The 26,426-nt window shown below is 49.0% G+C and overlaps 1 protein-coding gene across 1 annotated transcript in view; it reads right to left on the bottom strand.

The window, feature by feature from the left end:
• The window catches only part of CFAP77 (cilia and flagella associated protein 77), a 59,396-nt gene that overhangs the window by 4,267 nt on the left and 28,703 nt on the right, over nucleotides 1–26,426 (bottom strand). Inside the window, exons 2-5 of the mRNA XM_071574502.1 lie at nucleotides 20,938–21,037; nucleotides 19,511–19,736; nucleotides 6,767–6,869; nucleotides 5,636–5,728 (exon numbers count right to left, since the gene is read on the bottom strand). Of these exons, the coding sequence (XP_071430603.1) occupies nucleotides 5,636–5,728; nucleotides 6,767–6,869; nucleotides 19,511–19,736; nucleotides 20,938–21,037 (522 nt within the window). The remainder of the gene's footprint in view (nucleotides 1–5,635; nucleotides 5,729–6,766; nucleotides 6,870–19,510; nucleotides 19,737–20,937; nucleotides 21,038–26,426) is intronic.

The following is a 26,426-nucleotide window of genomic DNA, read 5'->3' as shown; positions in this document are numbered from 1 at the left end:
ATTACAGTGATGGGGATTGGTTGCCAAGGGTTCCTTGAGCTGCTTTTGGATATTGGGGGCTTGGATGTAGGAAGAGCCTGCCCTGGAGATGGTCCAGGCTGTGAGGCTGCAGAAGGAGGGTGATGTCTTGTCTCAGTCAGGAGGTGTCAGAGCAGAGGAAATGGCAAAGGGATGGTGGGTTACTCTGAGGGAGACACAAGGAAGGGCTGAGCATGGCAGGTCATGGTTTTAATGAAGAGAGGGTCAATGTAGATGAGATTCTTTTACAATGAGGTTGTTGAAATACTGGCACAGGTTACTCAGAGAGGTGGTGGATGCCTCATCTCTGGAAACATTCAAGGTCAGGTTGGATGGGGCTCTGAGGAAGATGATGTAGTTGAAGAAGATCCTGCTCACTGCAGGGGATTGGACTAGATGTCCCTTAAAGGTCCCTTCAAACCCAAACTCTTCTATGGCAGAGGGGCAGCTCTTGGGTGCAAGGGAGAGGCTGAGTGTCCAGGGTACAAGGGATGCTGGGAAAGGTTGGACCATGGAGATGCTCTGCTGGGATCTGAGTCACCCTATTGCTGGAAACTTCAGCTATGAGGCAAATCAAGAAAACCACCAGAAACCACAAGGAAGTGTAATGATGGTGACAGGGGCCCAGAGCCTGCATTTAGTCCTGGAATGGCTGTGGTGTGGGAGGGGACATCTCTGCTGTGGTTCCAGAGGGGATGTGCAGGTATCATGGCTGGGGCTCTGCTGCCCTTTTGGAGCCCTGGAGGGTGTTGAGTTTGACATTGTGCTGCTGCAGGCCAGTGATGCTGCTTGGGATTGTCACTGCAGAGCTGGCACCCACCAACTCATGTCACTTGGGCCATTGAACAGCCATTAGGGGACACTAAATTTAATGGGTTTTGGTCAGCCAAAACCCCAGCTGAAGGGAGGTTTGATCTGGTACCACAGTGACAGGAACTCATTGCTTTATTTTTTAAGCACTATTTAGGCCTCAGGAGATAAGGTACAATGATACTCAAAGTCTATAAAGTTTTTCTGCCCTCAGAGGCAGGAGGAGCAGTGCTGTACCTGAGCAGCAGCCCACCCTGTGCTGTGTGTATCAAGCCCAGGTTATTTAAGCAGAATCTGTGGCTTTTCTGACAAGGCAACAGTTGCAAGATCACATGAGCTGCGCTTGTCAGTTCAGCTCTATAGTCAAAAATAGAGGTAAGGCATTAAAAAAAAATGTGGAACACTTTTGTGTGTACATGTTAAACCTCAACTGTTAATTCTGATGAAGGATCAGGCTGCGAGCAGGTATCGGATCCCTGGTGAGAATCAAATTCCGGAGCCCAGAATTTTTGCTGCAAACTTTATACAGTGGGGATTCCTCTAATTACTTTCAGTGGAAATTTACCTGACAGAGCCTTCCCAGGTAACGCAAGGCAAACACAGGAGAGCCTCTCAGCCGCTGACAGAGCCTTTGATTTTGTGCCAGGTTGCAAATTAAGTCTTTTGCCAAGGTACCCGAACACTTGCTCGTCAATGGCTGATCGCTTATTCATGGGGCGCACCCGGCGCCGCGCGATTCATCTGCTCACCCAGGCACAGCCTGTCACAAAAGTGGTGTCCAAAGGTGCTGCATTTCCTTCCCTCCCCCTGTTTGGTCAGATAAACAAGCCACCCAGTGCCTGTGCAAGCTGGAACTGCCTAATGAAGGAAGAGAAGCCCCGTGTGTGTCAGTGACACGGCGCATGGAGGTGTTTTGGCACACGGGTGAGTTCTGTCCCACAGCACTGCTGTGTGAGGAGTTGCTGCCTGAATCTCTCTGGACTGACCTGACAGAGCCCTGGGAATCTGTCCCAGAGTGGCCAGCACTGCCTCACTGGTTCGGATAGTGGAGTGAGTTGACCTGGGCTGGACACCGAGTGCCCACCCAGCCCTTCCACCACTCCCCTGTGGGGAAATGAGCTCCATCTCAGCCAGACCCAGCACAGACAGTGACTGTCCAACACAAAGATGGATGTGGCTGGAGCCTCACCCTGGGCTGGCACAGCCAAGGCTGTGGGGCTGCTGAGTTTGGGTAGCAACATCCTCTCCAGAGTTTGGTTGACACCAAGGATGCCATTCTGCCTGAGGCAGGGAGTGAGGAGTGACACAGGGATGGGACACAGCCCATGAACATGGGGAACAGGAGTATTTAAGGCTGAGAGAATTGGGATTGTTCAGCCTGGAAAAGACAAGGCTTGGGGTGACCTAATTGCAGCCTTCCAGTACCTGGAGGGAACTTACAGGAAAGATGGGGCAAGACTATTTACAGGAGATGTAGTGACAGGACAAGGAAGAATGGCTTCAAATTGAGAGTAGCTTTAGATCAGATATTAGGAGAAAATTCTTTACTGTGAGGGTGGGGAGGCCCTGGCACAGGTTGCCCAGGGCAGTTGTGGCTGCCTCATCCCTGGAAGTGTCCAAGGCCAGGTTGGAAGGGGCTCTGAACCACCTGGTCTAGTTGAAGGTGTCCCAGCCCATGGCAGGGGGGCTGGAACTAGATGATCTTCAAGGTGCCCTTCCAACCCAAACCATTCTATGATTCTATGACTTATGTCCATGCTGGGTACTCCAGAGTACAGTCCCCAGAGAATGGAGTCTCACATCTACAAATAAATTAAGCTTTAGTACCATGTTGGCAAAACCTGAGCCCAGGAATTGTGTCACTGCAGGCAGAGGCTGCTTGCTCTGGGGGTGGCTGAGGAAGAGGAGGGCAGCAGAATCATCTTTCTGAGGGGAGCAAGGAGTTAACTTGCTTGGTTTTGTTAAAAAACATAAAACCCACTCCAGTGCAGCAACTTTCCCTAATGAAGGGCCCGTCAGGAGAGGACTGGCTCCCTGTGGCCTGTGTGTCTTGGTGAGCTGGGGTGCCCAGGAGACCAGGGCCAGGCAGGTCTTGGTGTGGGAGAGCCTGAGAGCCCCCCTGTTGGCTCACCAGTGTGGGCGATTATTCTAAAGCAGTGGGGCAGAAACCTAAATCCAAATGAAAATATAGTCAATTTGTCTGTACTTTACTGACTGAATGACTATGTAATGTCATGCAGCTCTGGCAATGCAGGGAGACAGCAGAGGCAATTAGTGGTGAGGGAAAAGCTCCTTTGTTTTCTTCTTTTCCACTTCCTGGGCATGTTCCAGGACTGTGCCAAGAAAGAGTCTTGAAGGGACTGAATGAAAAGTTAAGAGCAAGTAGTGACATCCATGCCCAGTTTTTGCAGCTCTCTGTAAGGGGTCAGGATGGGAATAAAAAAATCTTTCTTCTTGATTTTTATGGATCTGAAGGAACAAAGTCTCACCTTCCTGCTGCCTGGTTTGGGTTATACACCACCTGAGTAGCTGAGTGCTCTGCATTGCTCCCCTCAGACCCAGAGCAGGCCAGGCCTAAAGGTGATACACCAGATGGTGGGTGCCTGTGACAAAGACAAGTGGCTTGAGAACATCACACTCCTGCACCTCACACCAACCTCGGGTCACACGGAAATAAGGTTCAAAGTGGGGATGTGGTTGGGGCAATGGAGTCCCTGAACATTCTTGTCCAGGGTTTGGAGTGTTTGCCAGGTCACGAGAGTTTTCTGGACTGGCCATGTCAATGTCACTGATGGGTGGCAGGAAACAATATGCAGATGAAGTTTGCTACCAAGCTTTCTGTAAAGTGGTATTTTTGTGGTTGCTTTTCATACTCTTTTTGCACAGTAGGATGAGGGTGTTGTATGGATTAGAGACAGTGTCTTGATCTGTTGTCACCTTTGTAAAGAAGGGACTGACACTGAGTTCTGGAGTCCCTGGGTTTGGTTGGAGGGTTAGGCCAGTCTGTCTTTCAAGACCATTCTATCACTTATGCAGAACTCAGCTTTACAGTGGTAGTTAAGTAACAGTTTGGAGGCCACCAAAAGTCTTTGGGAATCCTCAGCTTTGTCTGGGTTGTTGCTGCTTTTAACTGGGGAAGCATTTATGGATGTATAAAGTTATTTTCCCACGGAGGAAACCATGAACTGAAAGTCAAGAGTAGCACCAAATTCCCTGATCCAGGTTCTAACGTTGGCTGTGCCTGTGAGATCTGCAGCCAGGGAAAGGCAAACCTTCCAGGTTAATGTAATGAGAAAGGAGGAGTTCAGAAAATCTGCAGAGGCTGTGCAAAATGAGGTGTCCCCCTCTCTGGGTGCTGCTCCTGGGGAGGAAGGGAAGAGCAGAGGAAGGAGAGAAGCAGAAAGAAGACTCTGAGGTTTGAGAGCTGCAGGAGGAACCCAACCACAGCCATGGATGAAACAAAAGGCAGAGCACGAAGTGAAACACAGGCTGAAAAATGAACAGTGATGGAAAGGTCTGGGGTGAGAGGAGCTCTAAAGAGGAGCCTTGCCCCAGTATCTCGTGTGACTTCCACAATCTGTTTAACAGCGCTCGGTCATGTTCTCTCGCTGCCACTCGCCGCAGCAGCAGCTCTGAGCTGACAGGCAGAGGGCATAAATGATTACTGACATATGCTAATCGGACAGCCCCAGACAGGATGGCAGAGGAATACATCAAGGTGGTGCAAAACACATTTCTTGGGCAAAACTCCCCAACTTGTACAAGTAAATTAGCTTCAGGAAGTCACGAGGCTTCTCTAGTTGCTTTAAACTGTGGTTAAAAATCGGCAGCGTGGCAAAAAAAATAACCCCATCAGAAAGGGGCTGGGGCAGAGAGCTGAGAGGCCCTTTGCTGTGGTATCTATCAATGCCAAATATGATTTTGGCCATGTAAACTCCCTCCAGGGTTTCAATGCTTTCACTTTCTGGTGTCTCCTTTCCCTTCCACTTGCCCAGCTCTTCCCCTTCTCTCCTAAAATGCCCCCTAGCCCTTCACTTGAAGTTTCCCTGTAATTTACACAACAAACAAAGCTAACAGAATTTAAACAAGTACCCCAGAGCACAGCAGGTTGCACAGATGAATTCAGGGAAATGTTTAGATCCCATTACCAGAACAAGAAATCTGCACCTTGGCTCTTTTTTGGATCAATTAAAGGAAGTGTCATGCATATCTACAATCTGGGCAGACCCTTTGCTGAATCTCAGGGTGAATATTGTTAATCAGGTAGTTTAGAGAGATATCAAGAGTTCAGACTTTCTGGAAAGCTCTGATTCTTGCATGGAAAAGCTTCTTGAAACATCTGTTGTGGTTTGCTTCAGTTATGGTGGGAGTTGATGAAATGGCAGGGTAGGAAAATGCAGGTGTGACAGCCCTGCTGGTGAAGGGCAGTTGTGGGAACACCAGCAGAGAACAAAGGCCAGACCTGTTCTAAGTGAGATACAAAAAGATGCTTCTTATCTCATTTGACTTGTGAAAGTACACACAGGTTAGAAAATAAGTTATTATCTGGGCAACTGCTGCCACTCTTCCAGGGCTTTTGGTTGGCAAAAGAATCCCACCCTGAAGCCCAAAAGGGGCTGATGCATTTGGGATCATTTTAAGGTCTGAGCCAAGAGCCTCATGCCCATCCTCAATATGTCCTGAGGACATTGCTGGGACATGTGGGTTAGAAAGTGTCCCTGAGTTCACTCAAGGGCTTGCAGAGCCCAGAGAAGTAATTTTTAGCCCAGGAGTGGGTAGTGGTGGGTGCCACAGTGCTCCCTCCTACCTTCTCGAGGCGGGCTGGGTGCCAGAAGGACTCCTCCTTGGGCGGGGGCCGGTGCGTGCGCAGGAACGTGGTGCGATTCTCACGCACCTCCAGCTGCAACAGAGACAAACAGCACAGGGCTTAGACAGCTGCACAGCCACACACCTCAGCCTGGTGTCACCCCTCGTCACACTGGGGTGGACAAGCCTGAAAGTCACTCTGGCCTGATGGCCACAAGTGCCTGATGTGGGTAGTTTTTCATGTCTGTGCAGTTGATGCTGATAGTTAAAACACAGTGATGAGGAAAACATGAGCAGCTGTCAGCTCTGTGTCTGCCTCATACAGCATCCCAGGGAGGTGACCACTGCCTGCAGGAATCCCTGTGCCCTGAGCTACAGCAATGGCTCATTGCTGGCTGGGAAAGTCACTTCCACCACCTCCACTGTGGTGGGGTTTCCAGGCTGTCTGGTGTGTGTTGCTCTGCTGATTAATTGCAGCTCACAGTGCTTGATAGTGCCAGTGCAGGTATCTGGTGAATGTTTTGGCCATTGCGTGAAGCCCTGGGGAATTTGTCTGCTCTGTGGTTTGGGATGCAGGTTGGTGTTGCTTAACTCAGTAATTGGTGGCTGCAGGTTTTGGGAACTCGATGGAGAAAACTCAGCGATTAAAACCATTAATAAAGTAGGGGATGCACTTTCCAACATCCCAGGCTGGTGTATTCATAAAGGAGCTGCTAATTAAGGACACTGTATTTCTGCACTTCGACTATAAAGCACATTTTGTGATGGCAGTAAGCCCATTGAAATTGGTCATTACCATATTAGCTCGACTCTTCTTTGAGCCATTAACTAATAAAACAGTCATTGGCTGCTTTTAAATGGTATTACAATGTTGGTGTGTTTAACACACAGTGTCACACTTGAACAACTGCTGTGGGAGCTGCCACCAACCACACCGTGCCAGGGGCAGGGCTGGTCCTTTCAGCACTTGTTGGCTGCCCAAAGGACAGTCTATGGGGCTCACCTTTGTTAGGATTCCTCAGCCTTTCAGTAGGCAGGGAGGATGTTTTCCCAGGTGAGAGCCCTCCCCATCCCCTGTGGGGTGGGACAGTGCAAGGCACAGCAAGGGAAAGCATTGCTGGAGTGTTATCACCTTTTTCTTTTCTATTTCCTGCACCACTGTCCGGGCTCTCTGGCGCTCCATCCACAGCTCCTTGTATCTGTGCTGGATGATGTCAAAAATGGGAGTGGAAGGCCTGGAAAACATTGAAAAGACAACAGTGTAATCCCCAGGGTTAATACCTCTCTTGACCTCCCCATGCTGGTTCCCATCTCTGCTCCTGGAAAGGTGAGAACATGGATGAAACCTCACATCGGGAAAGGCTTTTTCTTCCTCAAGAAACCTCAAACTCACATTCATTTGCAGTTAATACACAACAACCTGCACACACCTGGGCACAATTTCTATCTTTGCACCTTTCACAGGGCAGGTATCAGCAGCTCTGTGTGAGCCCTGGTGTGCTGGAAGGACCACAGAGCACCACAGATTTCAGCTCAGGCTTGGGGTCTGCTACAGCTCCAGGAGAGCATTTCCCAGCTGGAGTCTGATGGTAGATAATGAAAGCACTGAATGGGCAGAGAGCTGGGCTCTGGCATTGCCACCCTGAAGCTCAGAAGGGCAGCTCTGGCTGGATCCTCTCCAGTGGGAAAACCACTGAGTGCAAACTGTGTTTTGCTAAAATGACACTGTTTTTGTTATTAAAACCTCTCTAATGTTTGCACTGATGGCTGCAAACAGATGCAATGATGGATTGGGTGAGAGGAGTAAGTGCTGTCCTAAGCAATGTGAACAGGGATAAAAAGGGACCCAATGCAGATGGTCAGGTGTCTGCGGCAGAACGGAGAGCTGAAATGCTGAGCCCTGGTCTAGTTCCTCAGCTGCACCAGATGGATTTGCCCCTTGAAACAGGGTTCCAGGGAGCAATAGGGAGACAGCAGTGGAGAGGAGCTGCAGATGACTGTTTCTAGAAAAACAAGAAAAAAGGCAGTGGCCTGTTGGGCAGAGTCCCATTGAACTGCTCTGAGCTGGCATTAACCTGATCAGCTTGTGGCAGAGCTGCAGCCTGAAATTGTTGAGCCTTGCTCCTTGCAAGGGAGGACACTTTAACTTCATCAGCCATCGTGGGAGGCAGAACTGGCAGTGGCAGCAGCAGGATTCCTGCCTTCAGGACAGCGTATCAGTTATTGCTGTGGTCCTGCTGCTGTTCTTTCCCCCCCGAAGCAAACATGTGAAGGTGATGGAGAACCTTGATCTCAGGTTTTATTGGTCCTTGTCCTTGCATGCCTTGCTGAGAAGGGACTTTTCTGATCTGGGCAGCAGCTGATGGCTGTGGAGCTCCCACCTCCAGCTCTGCTCCCACCTGTGTCCTGCAGTGCCTTCAGCTGCAGCTCTCATGACAGAGATGGTGCTTTCCCTGCCTGTCTGGACCAATTCAGGGCACTGGGGATTTGGGACAACTCCTGGGCTGTTTCTGGGCCACCAGCTCCACCAGAAAGTCTTTCTCTGAGAAAAGTCCATGTGCCACTGAGTGAGCTGGTGCTTTGTGGCTTTATGGTAGGAGTGGGTCCTAAACTGACAGGTGCCAGCTTTGAGCAGCCTAGAGAATTCTTGATGATCATGGAGGGCACCAGCAGTGCATATGCAAATAGTAACTCTTCTGCTTCTTGTTTCTTCACCCCCGTGGTGACTTTTATTACTTAATTATTGCACACCACATGCTTCAAAACAGCCTAATCTATGGTCGTGTTTTCTAATGATACAAGATGTGCAATCCAGCAATATACATCCCAAGGGGGCACTCCTATCAGAGGAGACATCCTTCTGCAGACCTCCTGCTTCATAGATCACATGCTGCAGGGCTTTTCAAGCCTTTGCTTACAAATCAGCTCTGCTGCTCCAGCCCGTCATCTGGAGACACCCAGCGCCAAAGGCGACACTGTTTACCCTTTGTCCCCTCTTGTTCCCCCTCCTTCTCTTCCAGTTTGTAATTTCATATTGATCAGAGCTTGGCAAAATATTTAGAAAGGCTGAAAGATGTGGTGAACCTGTGGTCAAGTGTCTTACTGTTTGTGTGGGTCTCCAGTCTCATTGCATGGTGTAAATTTTGGTATTCCTGACACATTGCACGTGGGCTTGATTTCTCCTGTCCCTTGGCTCTGCAAGGTAGGAGCTCTCCTGGTGTGCAGGAATAGCAGGGAGGGATTCAGGAAAGCACTGAGCCCTTGTAGTCTTTGATTATTGATTTTTGTGGAAGCTGATGGGTTTTCACATCTCCATGGAGGTGACTTTTACCATCTCCAGTGGACCAGCCAGTTGGTGACTGATTAGTCCACAGCTGGCTTGGAAGTAAATGCTTGAAAGGACACATTTGGGTTGATGCTCTTCAGAGATCCTTCCCTGCCGTGTGATTAATCGTGTTTAAGTCCTGATCCAGCAAAGTACAGAGTCCTGCCTGGAATGATACACGCATGAACTGCCTCTGGAATCGGTGGGAATGACTCGTGCGCTCGGTTATCCACGGAAGCTCCGCTGGGGCTGCAGGATGTGAGGCTTTTCCTGCTTCCCTTGAGAGAAACACTGAGAGTGGGGAAGAGCAGGGAATGTCAGGTAACACTTCTTTGACTGAGGTTACTGGAGGAATTTCGGCGAGGAGCTTTTCCTTTGTAGGTCAAACCCTGATGTTGTGGAGTGGACAGGGAGTTTGGCCCCAATATCGGTGCTGCCTGGCAGGGTGACAGTTCTTACTTGCAGCTTATTTGGCCTTTGGGAAAACATCCTCTCACCTTGGAGTTACTTAAGGACAGGAATGAATGGCTTGTGTGCTCTGTTTCTTTTTGTCACCCTGCCCAGATGTCACTCCTGAACAGGGAGGATTTTGCTGTAGAGAGAGCAGGAGAAGCATCTGCTGAAAATGCTTATTGCAGATTAAAACCCATCTCATCCAGAGTAACTCAGATCTCCTTGTTTTGGCACAAGCACCCTCCACAGAGAGAAAAGGCAAAGAAGTTCTGATAGGATGTAACAAATTATTTATAATTGCAGAGAAAAAAATCTTCAGCTGCTTCCTTTTATAGTCAAATAGTTGGAGCCACTTCTAATGTTGACATTTCCTAAATATTTTAAAATTTATCTATGCACATTTTCAAAACTATTATCCCTGAAACAGTTCCTGTCTCTTTAATGGAATCTCTCTAATTTACTTTCAAGAGTCAGGGTACAGACCTATTTTCAACTGAAATGACAAGCACCTGCTAACTTGGTTATACAACATGGAACGTTACCCTGCCAGAAATCTCCAGGAAAAGAAGCTGCAGCCTCCTAATAGGCTATTTTACTGTGAAAACAATGTTAAAAAGTATAATAAAGTATTAACAATATTAAAATAAAACAGTGTAGGCCTTAAATGAGCTACAAACTAGTTAAATCTATTCTGTTCAATATGAGCCTTCAGTGCTTTGCAGCTGATACCTCAGAGCTGGGATTTATCTAAAATGAAGGCACCAGGGACATGCAAGAGAAATGGTAATTATAATTTGCAAACATTAGGCTGACACTTTTCTGTGTATGTGTGTATAAATTCTGACAGCTGTGATTTGTGCCATGCCAAATAGTGCTCCACTGCCCTGGGAAGGGCTCACTTTGTGGCAGCCCATCCTCGGAGCAGCAGCTCATTAAAACTTTGGAGAAGGAGAAGTTGCCGAAAACAGGAAGGCGTCAGAACCATCTGAGGGATTTTTGGTACACGCTTGTTGAAAGGTGTTTGAGAAGAGAGCCTTGGGTCTGACAAACTGGAATTTTAGTACGCCTCTCCGTTCACAGTGGGGCAAAATAATTGGTCATCAGTGACTACTAATTTGGTTTAGTAGCCAGAGGCGTTTTTTTTCTTCCCAGAAAATCAATGACAGTGCCGAGGTCTGTTCAACGTGATTCAGCTCAAGACGGGTCCTCATTTAGCTCTTGATGCTTCTTCCACTGGAGACAGCTATTTTGTTAAAATGAAATTAAAATCTGTCTATAATGCTCAGCTCAGGGAGCGGCACCCGTCAATGCCATGCTGCTCTTGAGGTTTCAAGGTTGTCAGTCTCCCCTCAAACTTATTTTCAAAGGTTTATATATCCACTGAAAAAAAAAGGTATTTGGCAAAAGTGGATACAAAGGACTTGGCTCAGGAAGGAGGTTTATACCAGCTTGAAAGGTGCAATCAATTTGATTGCTAAGTTGTGTTGTAAAAAGAGTAAAAACTTTGACTTGTGATTGCTTTCTTCTTGTATAATTCAAAAGGAGAGGGGCTTGTAAATATTTCAGTGCCAACTTCAGCCCTGGGATTTTGCAGGTGTCTCTCTCTCCAGCCAGGGCAGCAGCTCCTGCAGCTCCTCTGTCCCTGCTGCTGGTCAGGACGCGCTGGGGCGGGAGCAGAGACTGGAGCGCAGGGAGCGGCTCCCCCGCGGCCGCGCAGCTGTTCGGGCTGTGCCCAAAGCACTGCTCGGATTCCACTGGCAGCTCAGAGGCAGCAGGATCTGGCCCTGGATAGGTGCTTATGCAACAGATAAATCACAGACTGGAATTGCTCTGCTGTTGTGGTATTAAACCGGTGTTGCTGCACCGCTGCCTGTCCTGGAACTTTAACCCTTTCTTGAAAGGTTAATGAGGTTTCAGGGGGGTTTAGTCCTTGCTGGTGTCCTTCCATCTAGGATGTGCTTTTGCTGTATGGGCAGGATCTGTCTTTGGGGTCTTCAGTCCTCAGGGGAGACACCTTTGTATTCCTCTCTTGTGTACGTCGTGCAGGGGAGGATTTGTCTTGTGGTAGCACAGAGATCTCCCCGTGGGCTCATGGACAGGCCGGCACAAACAGCTCCCGCTAGCTCAGGGTGGCTCCTGAGAGAATCATTAGGGCTGGAAAAGACTTCAAAGATCGAGTCTAACCAGTTTCTTACTGGGAGGCAGTTTGGTGCTCCTGGGTGCAGCTCTCACAGATCACCTTCCTTCAGCAAATAAAGCCCAGTCTGGGGGTCTGTGCCTCTGCTCAGGGCCGGGGGGTACCCCCAGCGCAGGCAGCAGGGAGGCATTAGTGCTCAGCTCCCTCTGCCCTGACAGGGGGCTGAGAGCACGGGAACAGCCTGATGACAGCTCCCTTGCCCCGCTGCATCCCCTCCCTCCCTCCCCGGTTACTGATGGGCCGCAGGTAGCAATCTATCTGCCGTTAATTTGTGTGTGTGCAGCGCGGCAGGAACCGGGGTGTGATTACAGCGCTGGCCCCTGTGCAGAGCGGCATCCCCTGCAAACTGCCGGGCTCTGCCTCGCCTTAATTGTTCCCCTTTGGCCGCCGGACCTGTCTCCCCTAACAAGAGCTGCGAGGAGGGCCGAGGTAATTGAAGCACTTAGCCACCCTCCCCAGCACTGCCTCCTGCAGCTAATTAGGAAACAGGGCCGCTGGGCTCTTCATTATTTCTTTTAATTGTTTGTGGGTTTTGCATAACGGTGAATGGCAGAAGAGGGATGTGCGGTTAGCGGCCGATTCTTGACTTTGAAATTTGTACAAAAGGTCACTTACAATTTGTTAAGGCTTTCGCAAGGGTGAATTCAATTAGCGGCTCTGAAGTCCCTGCACGCGTGTGTGGGTGTGTTCCTGAGCAGAGGGAGCGATGGCAAAACGCTGGGTGGGAGCCTAAAGGCTCCTCATTTTCCTAAGGAGCTACAGCAAAGTTATAGGCCCCTTACAGCTTTATGGTGCTCTAAATAAGTCCTGGTCATAAACCCATGGAGAGGCCCAAAAGATCGTTTTCAAATGATCTCCACTTGTCCTCACTTTCCATTAACCACTGAAGAAAATAACAAGAGAAAAATTGGTAGGAAACACTCGGGGACCAATTTTTTTTTGCAGTTTTTGGGCTGGCAGAAGTCTCAGTTGGGTTCTGTACCCGTGTGGCAGCCGCAGGATCTGTGCTGCCAAAACACTCATCACGCTGAATTTCTGAAGCTTCTTTACAAGCCTTGTAATTTGGGTGAGGAAATAACAATATAAATTATTTCACAGTGGGCAGCCAATGAGGCAGTGGCTTCTTCTAAGTGTCAGAGGATCTGTTATTTTGCTCAGAGGGCTCGTATGTATAGAACAGTAAAAAGAATAAAATCCATTGTAAACATGCACTTTAAAAGATTTATCAGATGCTCAGAGCTGTACTTAGGAGTACACATGGTTACAAGAGCACCAATTGGCTTTACTGTTCCCTCCCAGGCCAAGTGAGATGTTTACTTGCACCAGTCCTAAATGCACATATGGAAACATGTGTCTTGCAGTGAAGATACCAGGGCAGCTCTTACCCTTTCAATAACTGGCTTTACAAGCTGAAATTTGTGTGTTAGCCTTGATTTGGGGGTTGGAGATACCCTTTGGTTGGCTCAGTTGTAGATTAGGTTTGTCTTCAATACAGTTGTCTACAGATGGGAAATCTGCTGTTACACTCTGAGAAAATCAGGTGGGATGTGATTTTGGGACAGAGTTTTTTGGCCTGGGGTCTCAATCCATGGCTGAGAGTGAACAGTGCTCAGTCTGCAGCCACCAACAAATGCAAAACATCCCAATGAGTGAAAAAAAACAAGAAAAAACCCTCCAGTGCTGAGCAAAAACATCAAAGAGCAAGGTCTTCCCCTTGACCTCCATCCCATGCTTGAATCTCTCTGGATGGGTGGGAACATGACTTTGTTTGAAAGGAAAAGATGTCAATGAGGGTTGAAAAGCTTTGCTTTCACAGAGAGGATTCTGTGGTTATTCCCCCCTGACCCAGGTTTTCATTTGCACAGGTGGCAAAAGCAGAAGTTGGTAAAGGAAAAAAATCCACTTGTGGCAAGAAGTAGTTTTAGATGGTAAAAGTTTTGGAAGAATTTTTTTTCAGCCAGCAGTAATCAAAAGAGAAAAACCCACAGACAACAGCCAGTCTGTGTGAGAGAGTAAATTACTTTCCTATTCAGGGTAAATTGGTAATAAGGGATCTAAATCTGATCTTTAGATCTTTTTTTCCCCACTCTGTGGCTGATGTGCAGGACCCAAACCTTATGCCAAACCATGACTTGGCTGTTTATTTTCTCTTAAGCTGTGAACCTGAAGTAGTCAGAAACTGTTATAACTGCAGTAAATTACTGCACTGGAGGAGAATCAGCATCTTCATGGTGCACTCAGGACTTTTTGAAGGGCCTGACAGGTTTTTCTGCCCAACAGATGCTGCAGCCACTGGGGCAGGAGGCAGCAGGATGGGGCTGGGAGCTCTGTGGTAGTGATGAGAGCACATACCCAGCCTGGAACATTTCCAGTGGAAGAAAACTATTCTTGAAATAGAAATTATTATCTTTAGCAATGTGGGAATGGTGGCAGAGACACAAAGTGCCTTTCACTGTGGAATTGGATATGTAATTATCTGAGCTGATGGGAGTCCTATATTTTTTAACTTGGCTGCATTTTCTGATGCTGTGAGCCTGACAGTGATTCCAGTCACTATGTTACATTTTTACAACTTGTTTTGTCAGTGCTCAGATATTTCTTTTTTCTAAAACTTTTGTTTGGCCTAAACTTCAGGATTTTAGTGGCTTTACACTCTGTTTGGCTTCCAGTGCTTGTGGGTCAGGTGTGGGCTTGCTAAAATATTCAACTTCCAGCTTTTTCTGGTGAGGTCTTTCCAGGAACATCCCCTGCTCTTCAACATTATTTCTTTGACATCTTTGCAGCTGGTCTGTATCTATATTAGCTTTTTTCTTTTTTCAGGGCCATACATTAATTACCTAAATGTTCTTTAAGTATCTCAAAAATAAACCCAGCAGTGCATTCTGTGTGCCAAAAAAATGCTGGAAATACCTCAGCACCTCCTGGGCAGCTTTCTAAACTTTGTTCTGTCTGTGTGAAAACATCATGAGTGGAAAGGCCACTTGCTGAGCAGAGCACGAGCACTGAAACCTTCCTTTTTGGGGAAGGTGAGAAATTAGGACAACTGCAAATGATACAAATTAATGAGGAGGTATTGGATAATTGATTCCCTTGGCCAATTGTAACAATTTGAAGAGGGATAGCAGTGACCAAACGCTTCAGAGAGGTGAGTTTGCTGCAGGAACATGGTGAAAGCAGCTGCCAAATGATTAAGGGCAGTTTTAGAGAATGGGAGGTGGAACGGAGGGAGGAGATGGAGAGAGAAGGAAAAGGAGATGCAAAATTCAGGGAAGGGACAGTGGAAGCGAAGGCAGCCGGTGGGGGGGACCCTGCAGGAGCCATGGGGATGACAGAGTGCCAGGGAAATCCTGCCAGCACACCCAAGGTCAGCCCAACCTCCAGGCCCACTGCCAGGCGGATGCAGCACGTGGGAGGCAGAGCTGTGGCCACGCAGGGCTGGAGGCAGGGACAGGTGCAGAGTGGCAGAGAGTGGCACGTCTGTGCAGTCCTTGTGGCCAGGAATAGGTTCTGGGACATAGTGGGCAGAATTAGGGAACTTCCCAGGAGCTTTTCTCTCAAAGCAGCCCTGGCAGTGCTGGGCAGTGTGTTCATGCTGAGGGTGCACTCTGCTTGCTCCTTGTGCTTGGGGCACCAACTGTGTGCTGGTGTTGTTTTGGCTTCAAACTCCTTGTATGACCTTGGATGAATCAATATAATCTAAACTCTAGCTGTAGACAACATTTAAATCTTTGTGATTACTTCCAGTTCCAAAAATTATAATTTAATGTTGGCTAATTTCAGTGCCCAGTGAAATTCAATGAGAAAAGGTGGTCAGGAGGATAAATGTGGGTCTGGACATCTACAGGGGTTTCCAAATGCACCTTGAATAACAGGCTCTGTTGACACCAGTGAAGATCCTGGAGGTCTTCACAGACTCTGTGTCTTTATGTCTCCACTATCATCCAACACCAGCCCTCTCATTGCCCTCCTTCCTCCCCCTTGTAAAACAAGGTCGTTATTGCAGAGTGTGTGGGTTGAATAACCTGCCAGTAGCACTGGGGTTGCTCTGAGTGAAAGGACCTGGGATTTAGTGCCAGGAGGACAGCACATCATCTGCACACCTCTTACAGCTCTGTAGTGTCACACACAGAGCATGTGGATGGAGTTTAGCTCCTGGTGTTGCCAGTGATGGGTGTTTTCCTTGGAAGACAAACCTGCAGACTGCCTGTGGTGGGATAAGGGACAGGTGAAGCTGAGGGTGTGTTGGTAGCCCAGTGCCTGCTCTCTGGCAAATTGGGGCTGTACAAGGTGGCTCCTGTAGAGACCAGGGGCTTGAGTGGGAGCTGGGGAAGCCTGACTGGAGGATCCCCACGGGGAGGGGCTGGACCCCACCACATCCTCGTTACCACTGACCTTGGCACGAGCACTGCCTGCTGATGGATCGGCTCCGGAGCTGGACAAGCCCCGGGGGAACCACTGCATTATCTATTATCGTCCCATCAGTGCCTCCCCTGACCCCTCCCAGCTCTGAATGCCACAGGCATCAGGGAAGGAATAAATCTCTGTCTGATACTGAGAGAGAGAAGGGAGCGAGAGCAGGAAAAAGGAGAGATGAAAAATGTCCTTTTTATGACTCTCACAACAAAGCTGGCCACATGATTCGTAGCAAACATTACTCTGGGAAAAGGGAGGGAGAGAATGGGGGGGAATCAGCAAAAAGCAGAGCTGCTTCTTTCCCTGGAAGATGCCCACGGGGAATTAATAGAGGGGTATGGGTGACCTTTGAAGGTAAATATCCCAGGAAAAGAAAGGAAAGAGGCCTCAAAGCTTCAGAAATCGCGCTCAGTGTGAGGCTGGCTGGTGAAATGCTCCATGCAGGACACGTCCACCGCGAGGGGAAAGCACAGCACAAGTGCTCTGCTGTGCTGGGGGGAGCAGCGGGGCCAGCCGTGATTAATAAGGCACTAATGGCAACCGCAGCACTCGTGCTCTTTCTGTTCGGGATGATCCAGCAGAGCTCGTACGGGGGAGCCTGGGGAGAACTCCTGACCTTGGTGCCTTTAGGAGACAGGAGCCTTTAGCAGCGCAGCCCAGAGGCGGCAGAGAAGCTGCCAGGGCTCAAGGAGCCCCCTGTGCATTGCCCACTGCCCACAGGCACCTCCCTGTGGCAGCTGCTGAGTTATCTGGGTTATAACACCCCAGAGCTGCTGCTCCAGCCCCGAGGCTGCAATTCCACTGCGTGGGAGAGCTGTGGGTGCAGCCTGGGAGGGTTGGCACTGGTGTCCTGGGGCTGTCCCAGATCCCTCTGTGCCCGGGCAGGGTGTCTCCAGCTGCCCCCAGATCCCTCTGTGCCCGGGCAGGGTGTCTCCAGCTGCCCCCAGATCCCCTCTGTGCCCGGGCAGGGTGTCTCCAGCTGCCCCCAGATCCCTCTGTGCCCGGGCAGGGTGTCTCCAGTTGCCCCCAGATCCCTCTGTGCCCGGGCAGGGTGTCTCCAGCTGCCCCCAGATCCCTCTGTGCCCGGGCAGGGTGTTTCCAGCTGCCCCCAGACCCCTCTGTGCCCGGGCAGGGTGTTTCCAGCTGCCCCCAGACCCCTCTGTGCCCGGGCAGGGTGTTTCCAGCTGCCCCTAGACCCCTCTGTGCCCAGGCAGGGTGTCTCCAGCTGCCCCCAGTGCCCTGGGAATGCCCCTTTGCCCTCTGCCCCTCCTGGCCATGCTGGCTGTGCTGTGGGCAGGGCAATGACAGGCTCTGTTGGTGCTGATAAACTTCACTGCACCCAAGATGTTGATCAAAGCTGTTTCTAACAGGCAGGAGCTGCTTGGAGTCATGGAAAAAGCCTATGGGGCACCATTTCTTCTGCCCCCAGCCAAGCACGTGCCTTGGTTGAGGTGCCTTCCCTGTCAGCAGCACTAAGAACACAGTTGTGCAGGGCTTGGAGTCCAAATCCAACTCAAATCCATTGTCAACCAAAACATTTTTAGCAAGACAGGTCTTGCTGAACCTTGGGAGCTGTGGCTTGGGCTGGGAGTGCTCACTAACTCTGGGAACTTTGTCTTGCCACTCATGGAAAAGTGTGTTAAACTCTCACTTTTACTGAAATGGCTGTAACAAATCCTTGGTAATCCCAGTAATTTGATTTTATCTATAACGTGCTTTTAAAGTAAAGGGATAAATACAATCAGTCTGCATAAAAGGTGGCTATTAAGGAGCAGGCAAGTTGTACAATAATAACTTTAAATTAAAAGCCCTTTCTCACTACTTCTGCTGTTGTGGGGTCTGCAGATTTTCCTTAAAACTTTTGAAACATGCCTGGGCTTCTCACAGGCAGCCATTTAACCTCCGTTTATGAAGAAATAAAGCAAAATTGATGTTGATTTTGGTCTACATTGGGGGATACTTTTGCAACATAAAAGCCCTTTTGCCTGCAATTTGCAGAGCAGCCCTGTCACATCGGTGAGGGCTGATACTGATAAAGATAAAGCTTTATAGCTGGGGCATTTGCAGCTAACAGCAAGCTAATGCTACATTTTCATTTTGATGCAATTAATGTTAATGTCTGCTACGAAAATTGTCATTAAATACCATTTTAAAATCCATTCAATTTGCATATGCAAAGGCCATTTACTATCATGTAAAATACACGGTGCTGTTCATCATGTCTTTTCTCTAGAATTTGTAGCTGTTGTTTTTCTGGCAGTGATTATTATCTAGCTCTTAAAATGAAACCTAATGTCTAGTCCAGACCTGCACAGAGCAAAAAAAGCCTCTGTTCTCCAGCAGCAGCAAGACTTTCAGAGGCTTTGAGCACTGGTTTGTGCTGGAGTTGCACTGGCTCTTTCAGCCTCCCCTGCTCTGCAGCTGCCCCTGGTGGGGGACAGGCAGTGGGAGGGCCTGGGGGTCAGTCTAAGGTGCTGAGTTCTCCCTTGCAGACTCCCTGTGGCACAATTCCCTGTGGGAAAGCAGCACAGCAGGCAGCTGGGAGATGGTACACGAGGGGCATGTTCCATGGGTCACTTCTGAATGCTGCCCCTGTCCCTCAGGTGGGGCTCACAGATGCTGGAGGCTTTGTAAAAACCTTTTGAATGACACTGTGATGCAAAAGATCAACCTCTGTGAGGCCTTAAACATCCTTCTGCATTGCAGGGGATGGGTGGACAGGCTGATGCCCTTCTGGACGGGCTGCTGGAGGGTCAGCATGTGCCAGCTCCCCTCCAACCCCCGTGAGGGAGCCCAAGAAAGCAGAGGAGAGCAGTGAAAAACTTCTTTGCCTCTGTTCTGCTCTACTATCAGTTTCTGCCCCATGCAGGGTGATGAACTAACAAGTGGGGGGAGTGGGATAAAGAACTTGAACCAATCCTTAACTCCACCAGAGTATTTCAGCCAGTGCAGACTGGTAGAAATGCTGTTGCTCTGATTTTCTGGCCATGAGAAGCCATTTTTCTGGCTTACAGATCTTCATATTCCTTCAACTTACAGGGCTGGTATTGAACATATTTTTAAGAGGTTCCAAGCCCTTAATGGCAGAGGTGAAATGGGGCTGTGTTATGGCATATAATCAGGTAGCTGATTATCTGACAGAAGTGTAATCAGACATGAAAGTTGTCATGTGAAAAGGGGGGGATATGCCCTACCCTTGTCCTGGTGCATCCTCTAATATCAGCTGGTTATCAGTGTTTATTAGGGAACCTCTGTGGGACGTGGTGACCATGGTTCATCTGGGAGGCAGCAGCTGGGTATCCTTCTGTAATCCTTTTCCTCCTTGAACTTGGAACCCTTTTTCCGCTTGGAACCCTGTCCACCACCCCACACAGTGATGCTGTGACTCGGTTGCAGCGTATCCACGTTCAGGACACCTCTCTTTTGGGGACTGTGAGGGTAGGAAGGGATAACTCCATCCTGAGCAGGACCCCAGGTGTCCCCCTTACCGTGCTGGCCTGCCAAAGGTCATGTCTGCAGGGATTTTGGAGGCCCATCCCCTGCGGGCGCCGGTGGGGTCCTTGCACCGGATGTCCATGTACTTGTAGTAGAGCCCAAACTCCCTCGCCGTGGTGCACCCTTCGTCCACCGCACCTGGGTTCATGGTCAGGAAGTTTCGGGGCATGATCCTCTTTTTCTTCTTGGTCTCCTTCACTGTGTCCCAGTGGCCTATTGCTGCAGGTGGAAGGAAAGGTGAGAGGCAAAGAGAAAAAGATGAGGCATCTCTGTTAACTCCAGGCTGATGTTTGTGCCTTGTGTGGCCAAGACGCGCTGTTGTGTCTTTGCTGTGCAGTGACCTTTGTCTCCTGATGTGAGGGAACCAAGGACCAATTTGCATGTGGAGCTTCTGAGATAAGAATAGAATCTCTTTGGAGACCTTGGGCCCACACAGGAGCTGCAAACAAAGTCTGCAGAGACTCCACAGAGTAACATTAAAAGAGCTCTTTCATAAAGTTAAAATAAGTTCCATTAAGACTGTTTAGATCTAGCAATTTTTGGGATATATAGAATCATAGAATTGATTGGGTTGGAAAAGACCTCTGAGATCATCAAATCCAACCCTTGGTCCAACTCCAGTCCCTTTACCAGATCATGGCACTCAGTGCCACGGCCAATCTCAGTTGAAAAACCTCCAGGGATGGGGAATCCACCCCCTCTCTGGGCAGCCCATTCCAATGCCTGAGCACTCTCTCTGCAAAGAATTTTTTTCTGCTCTCCAACTTCAATTTCCCCTGGCAGAGCTTGAGCCCATTGTGCCCCCTTGTCCTATTGCTGAGTGCCTGGGAGAAGAGACCAACCCCCATATATATATATATATATTACTTAATAATTAGCTATAGCTGTGTGATGTTGGATAGTTTCCATGGTGCGTGTAGGTTTTAAGATTGTGTGAAAAAGTAGTTCTGAATATAGTCCCTCCTGAAACTTAAATATTCTTGTGCAAGAACAGTTTGAATATTGTTAATGTAAATGTCCCCACTGCATTTCACGTGGGGACACCTCCCATCTGAATGGGGTGTCTTCTCACTCTCCACCCCAGCTTGCTCAGAAGTCTGATGATTTCACAGGGAAATTGTCCCTGGGAGCACAAAGCAGGAGGTCTAACAAGGTTCTGACAGTGGCCAGGTGGGTCATCACCCTTGGCAGGTGCCATTCCCTCCTTGGGTTCTGTGTGAGCCCCTGGAAGCTCCCAGTACCACAGAGAAACTTCACTGCTCACCAAGCAATTTGTGTGATATTAATGAAAGTGGGTAATTGCTGGAATTCTGCACCCCCAGCTTGATGAGAGGCATTGCAGAGTCCTGGGAAGGAGAGCAGAGTCCCTGCCAGCATTAGGACTTTGTTGCAGGTCTGTATTTCAGGGGCAGTGTCTTACCTTCAGCAACTCCTCCATCTCTCCTGGGCAGGTACAGCCCGTAGGTGAAATCCAAGCCTGGCAGGGAGTAGCAGTTTCTCAGGGGCTTCCCCACTTCTGGCTGCAGAAAAGTGAAGTTAAAACAGAAGTATAAAGAGTTTTTTTCTGATAGGATAAGGCCCCTGGAAAGAAAAGTTTGTAACAGAACATCACCACAAGTACCAGGTGTGGCTGTGGCTCTGCTTGGCAGGGGTTTGAATCCCTCTGCACAAACAAGTGCCACAGTGCCAAAGGGAGCTGAAGCCTCAAGGATGCTGAATTTCACAAGCTCGTACTTATAAAGTTATAAAGGCAACTACTCTTGCTGGAAATAGGGATCCTGACTCAATATATATGGACTCGAATCATTCTTGTTTGGTTAATCTCTGGGATGCCCTGCTCAGGTGTCTGCTGAGGAGACTGTGGCCAGTCTTTGTCATTTCCAAGTTGTGTAACCTCCCAGAAAACTGACAAAAACTCCCCCAGGCGCAATTACACGGCTGGTCCTGCCTGGGAGTAATCAAGACACAAAGCATGTTGCAGGAAGAGGATCAGGGGGATGAAGAAGGGAGAGCAGAGCCTGGGGTTTATAGCATAGAAGAGAACTTGAGCCCAACAACCTCATTCCTGTTTAGTTTTAAAATGAACTCTTCCCTAGCCCATGTGTGTCCCAGCCTGGTGGTGTCTGTGGGATTAACTGACCTGCCCTCACCCCTTTTGTCTCTCCCCTCCCGTGTCCATGGTGAAGTCACTGCAGGATGTGTGTGTCTCAAAACCTTATTGCTGCTGGAAAGGGAGGCTGTGGAGGAGGGAAGGGAAGGGGTGAGAACTGGCAGCGTGGGGCTGTGCATTCCTGTGAGGGAAAGCTGGAGTAGGGCCAGGCAACAAGTCCCCAGGAGCCCTGAGGGCGGTGTGGGTGCTTCGGGACAGGTTATTTTCCATGGGAAGGGTGTTAGAGGAGTTGGGATACTGTAGGTGTTGGGAGAATGAAAGTGCTGAAATATTACTGTAGTGCTTCTCCTGGGTGAATCACTGAACACCAACATTGAGATGACCATTATTGCACTTCAGAGTGAACACTCTGTGGATCAGGAGATGCTGAATCAAATGCAGCCCTTCCTGCAGAGACCAAGTGAAAAGAGACTGTGAAGGAACCACCCCCAATTTGCCACTCTGCAGGCTGAGGCTGTACAGCAGCTGACAGGGCTCTCAGCTTACTGGAGCTGCTTGTGTGGGAACATCATCCAACCCCAAATCTGTATTCTGCTCGCAGTCAGCACCCTGGCCAGGGCCTCGGAGCAGCCGTGGCTCTCCTGCACTCCCTTAGTATGGTGGCTGCTTTCCACTATGCTCTTCTGCATCCCCCTCAGCTCAGGCCAAACTCTCCCTGAGCCAGTTTTTCCTGCAGAGTGAGGGTTAATAACCCCTGCCCAGAAGAGCCACCTTTCCAGAGGGCTCTGTGTCGAGCTCTGTAGAATTTGCTCTTAATTCCTCAAATTCTTTCACCTACAGACATTTTTTGTGCATTCAGTTTGTAGTTTCTCAGCTCCTGTCTGTAGATGCAGCTACACAACCCCCTAAAAGCACAGAGGATCCTTACCAGCATGTCCAGGGGGGACATGGTGATGGCTTGTCCATGCTGTGACAACAGCTCTGCTCCTCTGCAGAGCCTGTGGCTGCCAGCTTTGCCAGTTTGTGGGCACTGGGATCCCTGGATCTGCACACCAGTGCAGTGATTCTTTCAGGTAAATCCAAGGTCTTATTTCTCAGGTCTGGGAAGGAGGTGCTCCATCTTGTTCCTGTTAAACCCATGAACTTGTGACACTATAAACAGGTGTGGTTTTCCTGTGACTCTCAGGAGGAGAAGTTCACCAGAGAATGAATTTTCTGGACTTGCTGAGATCCTTTGATAGGCTCAAAACCCCCACGAGGCTCCTTGCCCTGTGCAAAACTACAGACTGTTGCAAACAGACCTGTTTGAAAGCCATCCTGATGCAGCCTGTGCATGGTGTGGCTGCGTTGCCTCCTGTGACCCTCCAGCAGAGGAGGGGACTGTCTCTTGCAGATGTGTCCAGCACTGGGCAGGAGGGGAGTGAGGGGGTTTTAGTGGTGCCAGGAGGGAAGTGCCCCCTGGCAGTGCTGAGCCATATGTGCCCGCTGCGTGCGAGTCGGGAGCGCGGGCAGAGCACACGAACCTCTGCCAGGGATGATGGAGGAGCTTTCACTGCTGATCTGTTTCTCCTGTATTTACAGCTATTTTTAGATTAGTTGTCACTGATGTACAAGGGAGATGGTGTAACGTTCCTCAGACGTGTGAGAAAAGGCTTTTTCCAGGGATCATGTTCTGATACCGGATCAGTTAAGTGAGGTCAGAAATCTGCCATGATGGCAAAGGTGTGGGAGGAAATAGCTGAGGAACTGCAGGAAAGGAGAGAGGTTTGTAGCCTGTGGCAAAGCTGCTTCCAGACCCTTGAGTGCAGAACTCTGTAGAATGGAAGAAATGATGGGATTTAAAGAGTCCTTTTTGTAGAGCACCTGAAGTTAGCACAGTTGGGTGTTTCCTCCATCACAAAATGAGTGCTGCTGTTTCCTTTTGTGATCAGGTGGCATTTTACAGTCACTTTGCACTGAATAAATAAAGCTGAAGGTGCTGGATAATTAATTAAAAAAAATCTGGTCCAATATGTTAAACAGAGTCTGTGCCTGAAGAAAAATCAAGGAACTCAGAGGACTCTGGTTACCTGCCAACATCTTTTGCCTACAAAAGAAGGGGAAGGATGTAGCAGGAATGAATCTTGCTTGGTGTAATCCAAGATCACAGCCTTTCTCATTCATAAATTAGCAAAGTGCTGTTTCCAGCTCATAGGTTGGTTTCATTTGTTTGTCCTGGGGCATTATAGGTGTGCTCTGTCATAAAGCAGTGGAGAGAGTGAGCCAAAGTTGAAGCAGAAGGTCCTTTTTTCTCCCTCAGCTCCAGCATCGTTCCCTGTGTTCAGGTTTAGGCTGTCACAAAGCTGCTTGGCTGGAATACAGATCTGTCTGACAGCTGTGCCCATCAGCAGACAACTTCATTAAACCTCATTAAGATGTCATTTCTCTGCCTTATTTCCCACCTCTTGGCTCTAATTAAAACCGTCTCTCTCTGCATCCCAGGCGGTCCTAATTTTCTCTGGGTACCTTCTGCAAGTTTTCTCCCTTTACGACCTCAGTGAGGAAAATCCAGCATCTTAAAAGCTGTTTATCCAGCCCTTTGGGAAAGGACAGTCCTAGATCTTTTCCTGGAGTGTTCCCAGAGCACCCAGCAGAGATAACACCTCCTCCCAGGGCCATGGGAGATGTGCACTGAGGCTTTGTTTGCTCTCACAAACCGTCTTGAAGGACTTGGCTAACGCATCCTTTCCCCTTGGACAGGATAATTTTTGTGGTTGAACCAGGTGTGTCTGGACTGGCATTGGAGGGTGCCATGCCCAGACTGGCCCCAGCACAGTGCTGGGGGGTGTTTGATCAGTGGGGATACCTTGGCTGGCTGAAAAACAAGCTGTGTTGGTGTATGGAGATATCCCTGACCTTTGCCAGGTGATTTCTGATTTGTGCAGCCCTGGGCTTGAGCCTTGGGTTTGTATCTGAGTGTTGGAAAATGTTTGCTGTGAAGAAAGAGAAGGGATCTGTTTGTGAGAGGTGGATGTGCTGTAAAAGTGTAAGGAAATACAAAACCATTCGGGATTCCAGGTTTTGTTGCAAGACTTACTTGTGTTTCACCCCCTGGTATTTCTGGCCCAGTGACACACATTGTATCGATTTTCTAAAGACAACTGAGGCGGGTTGGAGATGTGTTTGTGAGGAGAGGGATGGTGAGGGACAGGCATGGATTTGTAATCCCTGCCCCCTTCCCTGGGAGGGGATGCTGGGCCAATCCAGGAATCCTCCTCCCTGCTCCAGCCCAGCTGGGGCTGCCCCATCCCCTCCTCTGTGGCTCTGCCCCATGGACACCTCCAAACTCTGTGCTGGTGCATTCCCAGCCTGCCAGGCCCTGCCTCTTCCCCCCTCCTGCTCCCTTTGCTGGTCCATCCAAGCCTCCTGTCCCGCTGCCATTCCTATTATTGCTGCAGATTTACTGCCCTTGCAGAGTGAAGTGATGGCAGTGACAAGGCCCAGCGTTTTCCCCTCCTTCCCCCCGCGACAGCTTGAAATCAAGCCCTTCATTTGCATTTACATGATCTTGCTGTGCAGCTTATGAGATCGGGAGATTTATTTGCTACTTAGCTTGATGTTTGATTACACTCTAAGAAGGCAGTGAGCTACAAAGTGCAGGGATACATCAGAACTGAGCTACTGAAAGCCTCTGGGGGACAGTAACTCAACATCAGGTTTAGGTAGATGAGAAAGGGAATGTTCAGTGTTTTGAGAAAGGCAAATTTGATGAGATTATTTTTTTTAAGGGTGGAGGGAAAAACTTCCCCTCGCTCACAAAAAAAAAATGGGAAGATGAGAATGTTATAAAAACACACCTGGAAATGTGGATTTGTTAGTGCAGAAGAAATCCTAGCAGGGGCTGGAGGCTGCTGGGCTGCCTGCTGCTAACTGCTTGTATCTTCTACTCCCAAGAAGATTATTAATAATAAGTTGGCAGTTGTCTTCAAAGCTTTTCATAAGCATTAAAGGTCAAAGTCAAAGCAAGTTTTGCTTGATGGACCACCACAAGATCTGTCCCTGATTTATTAAGCTTCAAAACATGCCACTGAGTATTAATCCTCTGTAATAGTGGGGAAACTGAGGCAGGGGATCAGTGTGACCATGCAGGGGAATGGCGTTTGGAATGGGGAAAAAAACAGATCATTCCTAATAGTCTACTGAATTCAGAGTGGGAGACCAAATTATTACAGTGTCCCACAGCAGTGTGAGATCCTTCCAGAGGAAAGGGAGGTGTGTGGGCACACTGCTGCCCTTGGAGCTGGGAAAGGCAAAGCTCGAGGCTCTTGCTGTGAGTTTAACTCCTTTAATTACAGATACTGCAGACAGGGCAGACATGCTGCTAACCCAGAGTGTGCCTGCACATGCAGTCTGTGCTGACCTGTGCCCCTGACTGACCTGCACTGCCAGCTGGAGCCTGATTAGATACCAACCTTTGAGTGCCAGCTCTAACTTGGAAAGGTTTTCCCCTCTAAATGGTACGTTTTGTGGGGGCTGGGTTGGACAGGGAGTTGGAGAAGGCAGATGGCACCCCCAGCCCAGGTTCCACCTATCCAAGCCCAGGCACCCTCATCCCTGGCTGTGACACCCACCAGCACAGGCCACACAGGAGTGCCCAGCACAAAACCCCACCTGGGAAGGGAAGGCACCCACTGACACAGTCGCTTCGTGTGCGAACTGTTTGCACTCAGCTTTTAGTCTTGAAAATTGCCACGAGCTATGCTATTACAATTAATCATTAAAGACTTAAGAAAGAGTATACCCCATTACATAAAAGACTC

This window comes from Pithys albifrons, chromosome 20 (assembly GCF_047495875.1).
Source record: "Pithys albifrons albifrons isolate INPA30051 chromosome 20, PitAlb_v1, whole genome shotgun sequence".
In the NCBI taxonomy this organism is placed as follows: Eukaryota; Metazoa; Chordata; class Aves; order Passeriformes; family Thamnophilidae; genus Pithys; species Pithys albifrons.
This window is presented reverse-complemented; position numbering and strand designations above follow the sequence as displayed.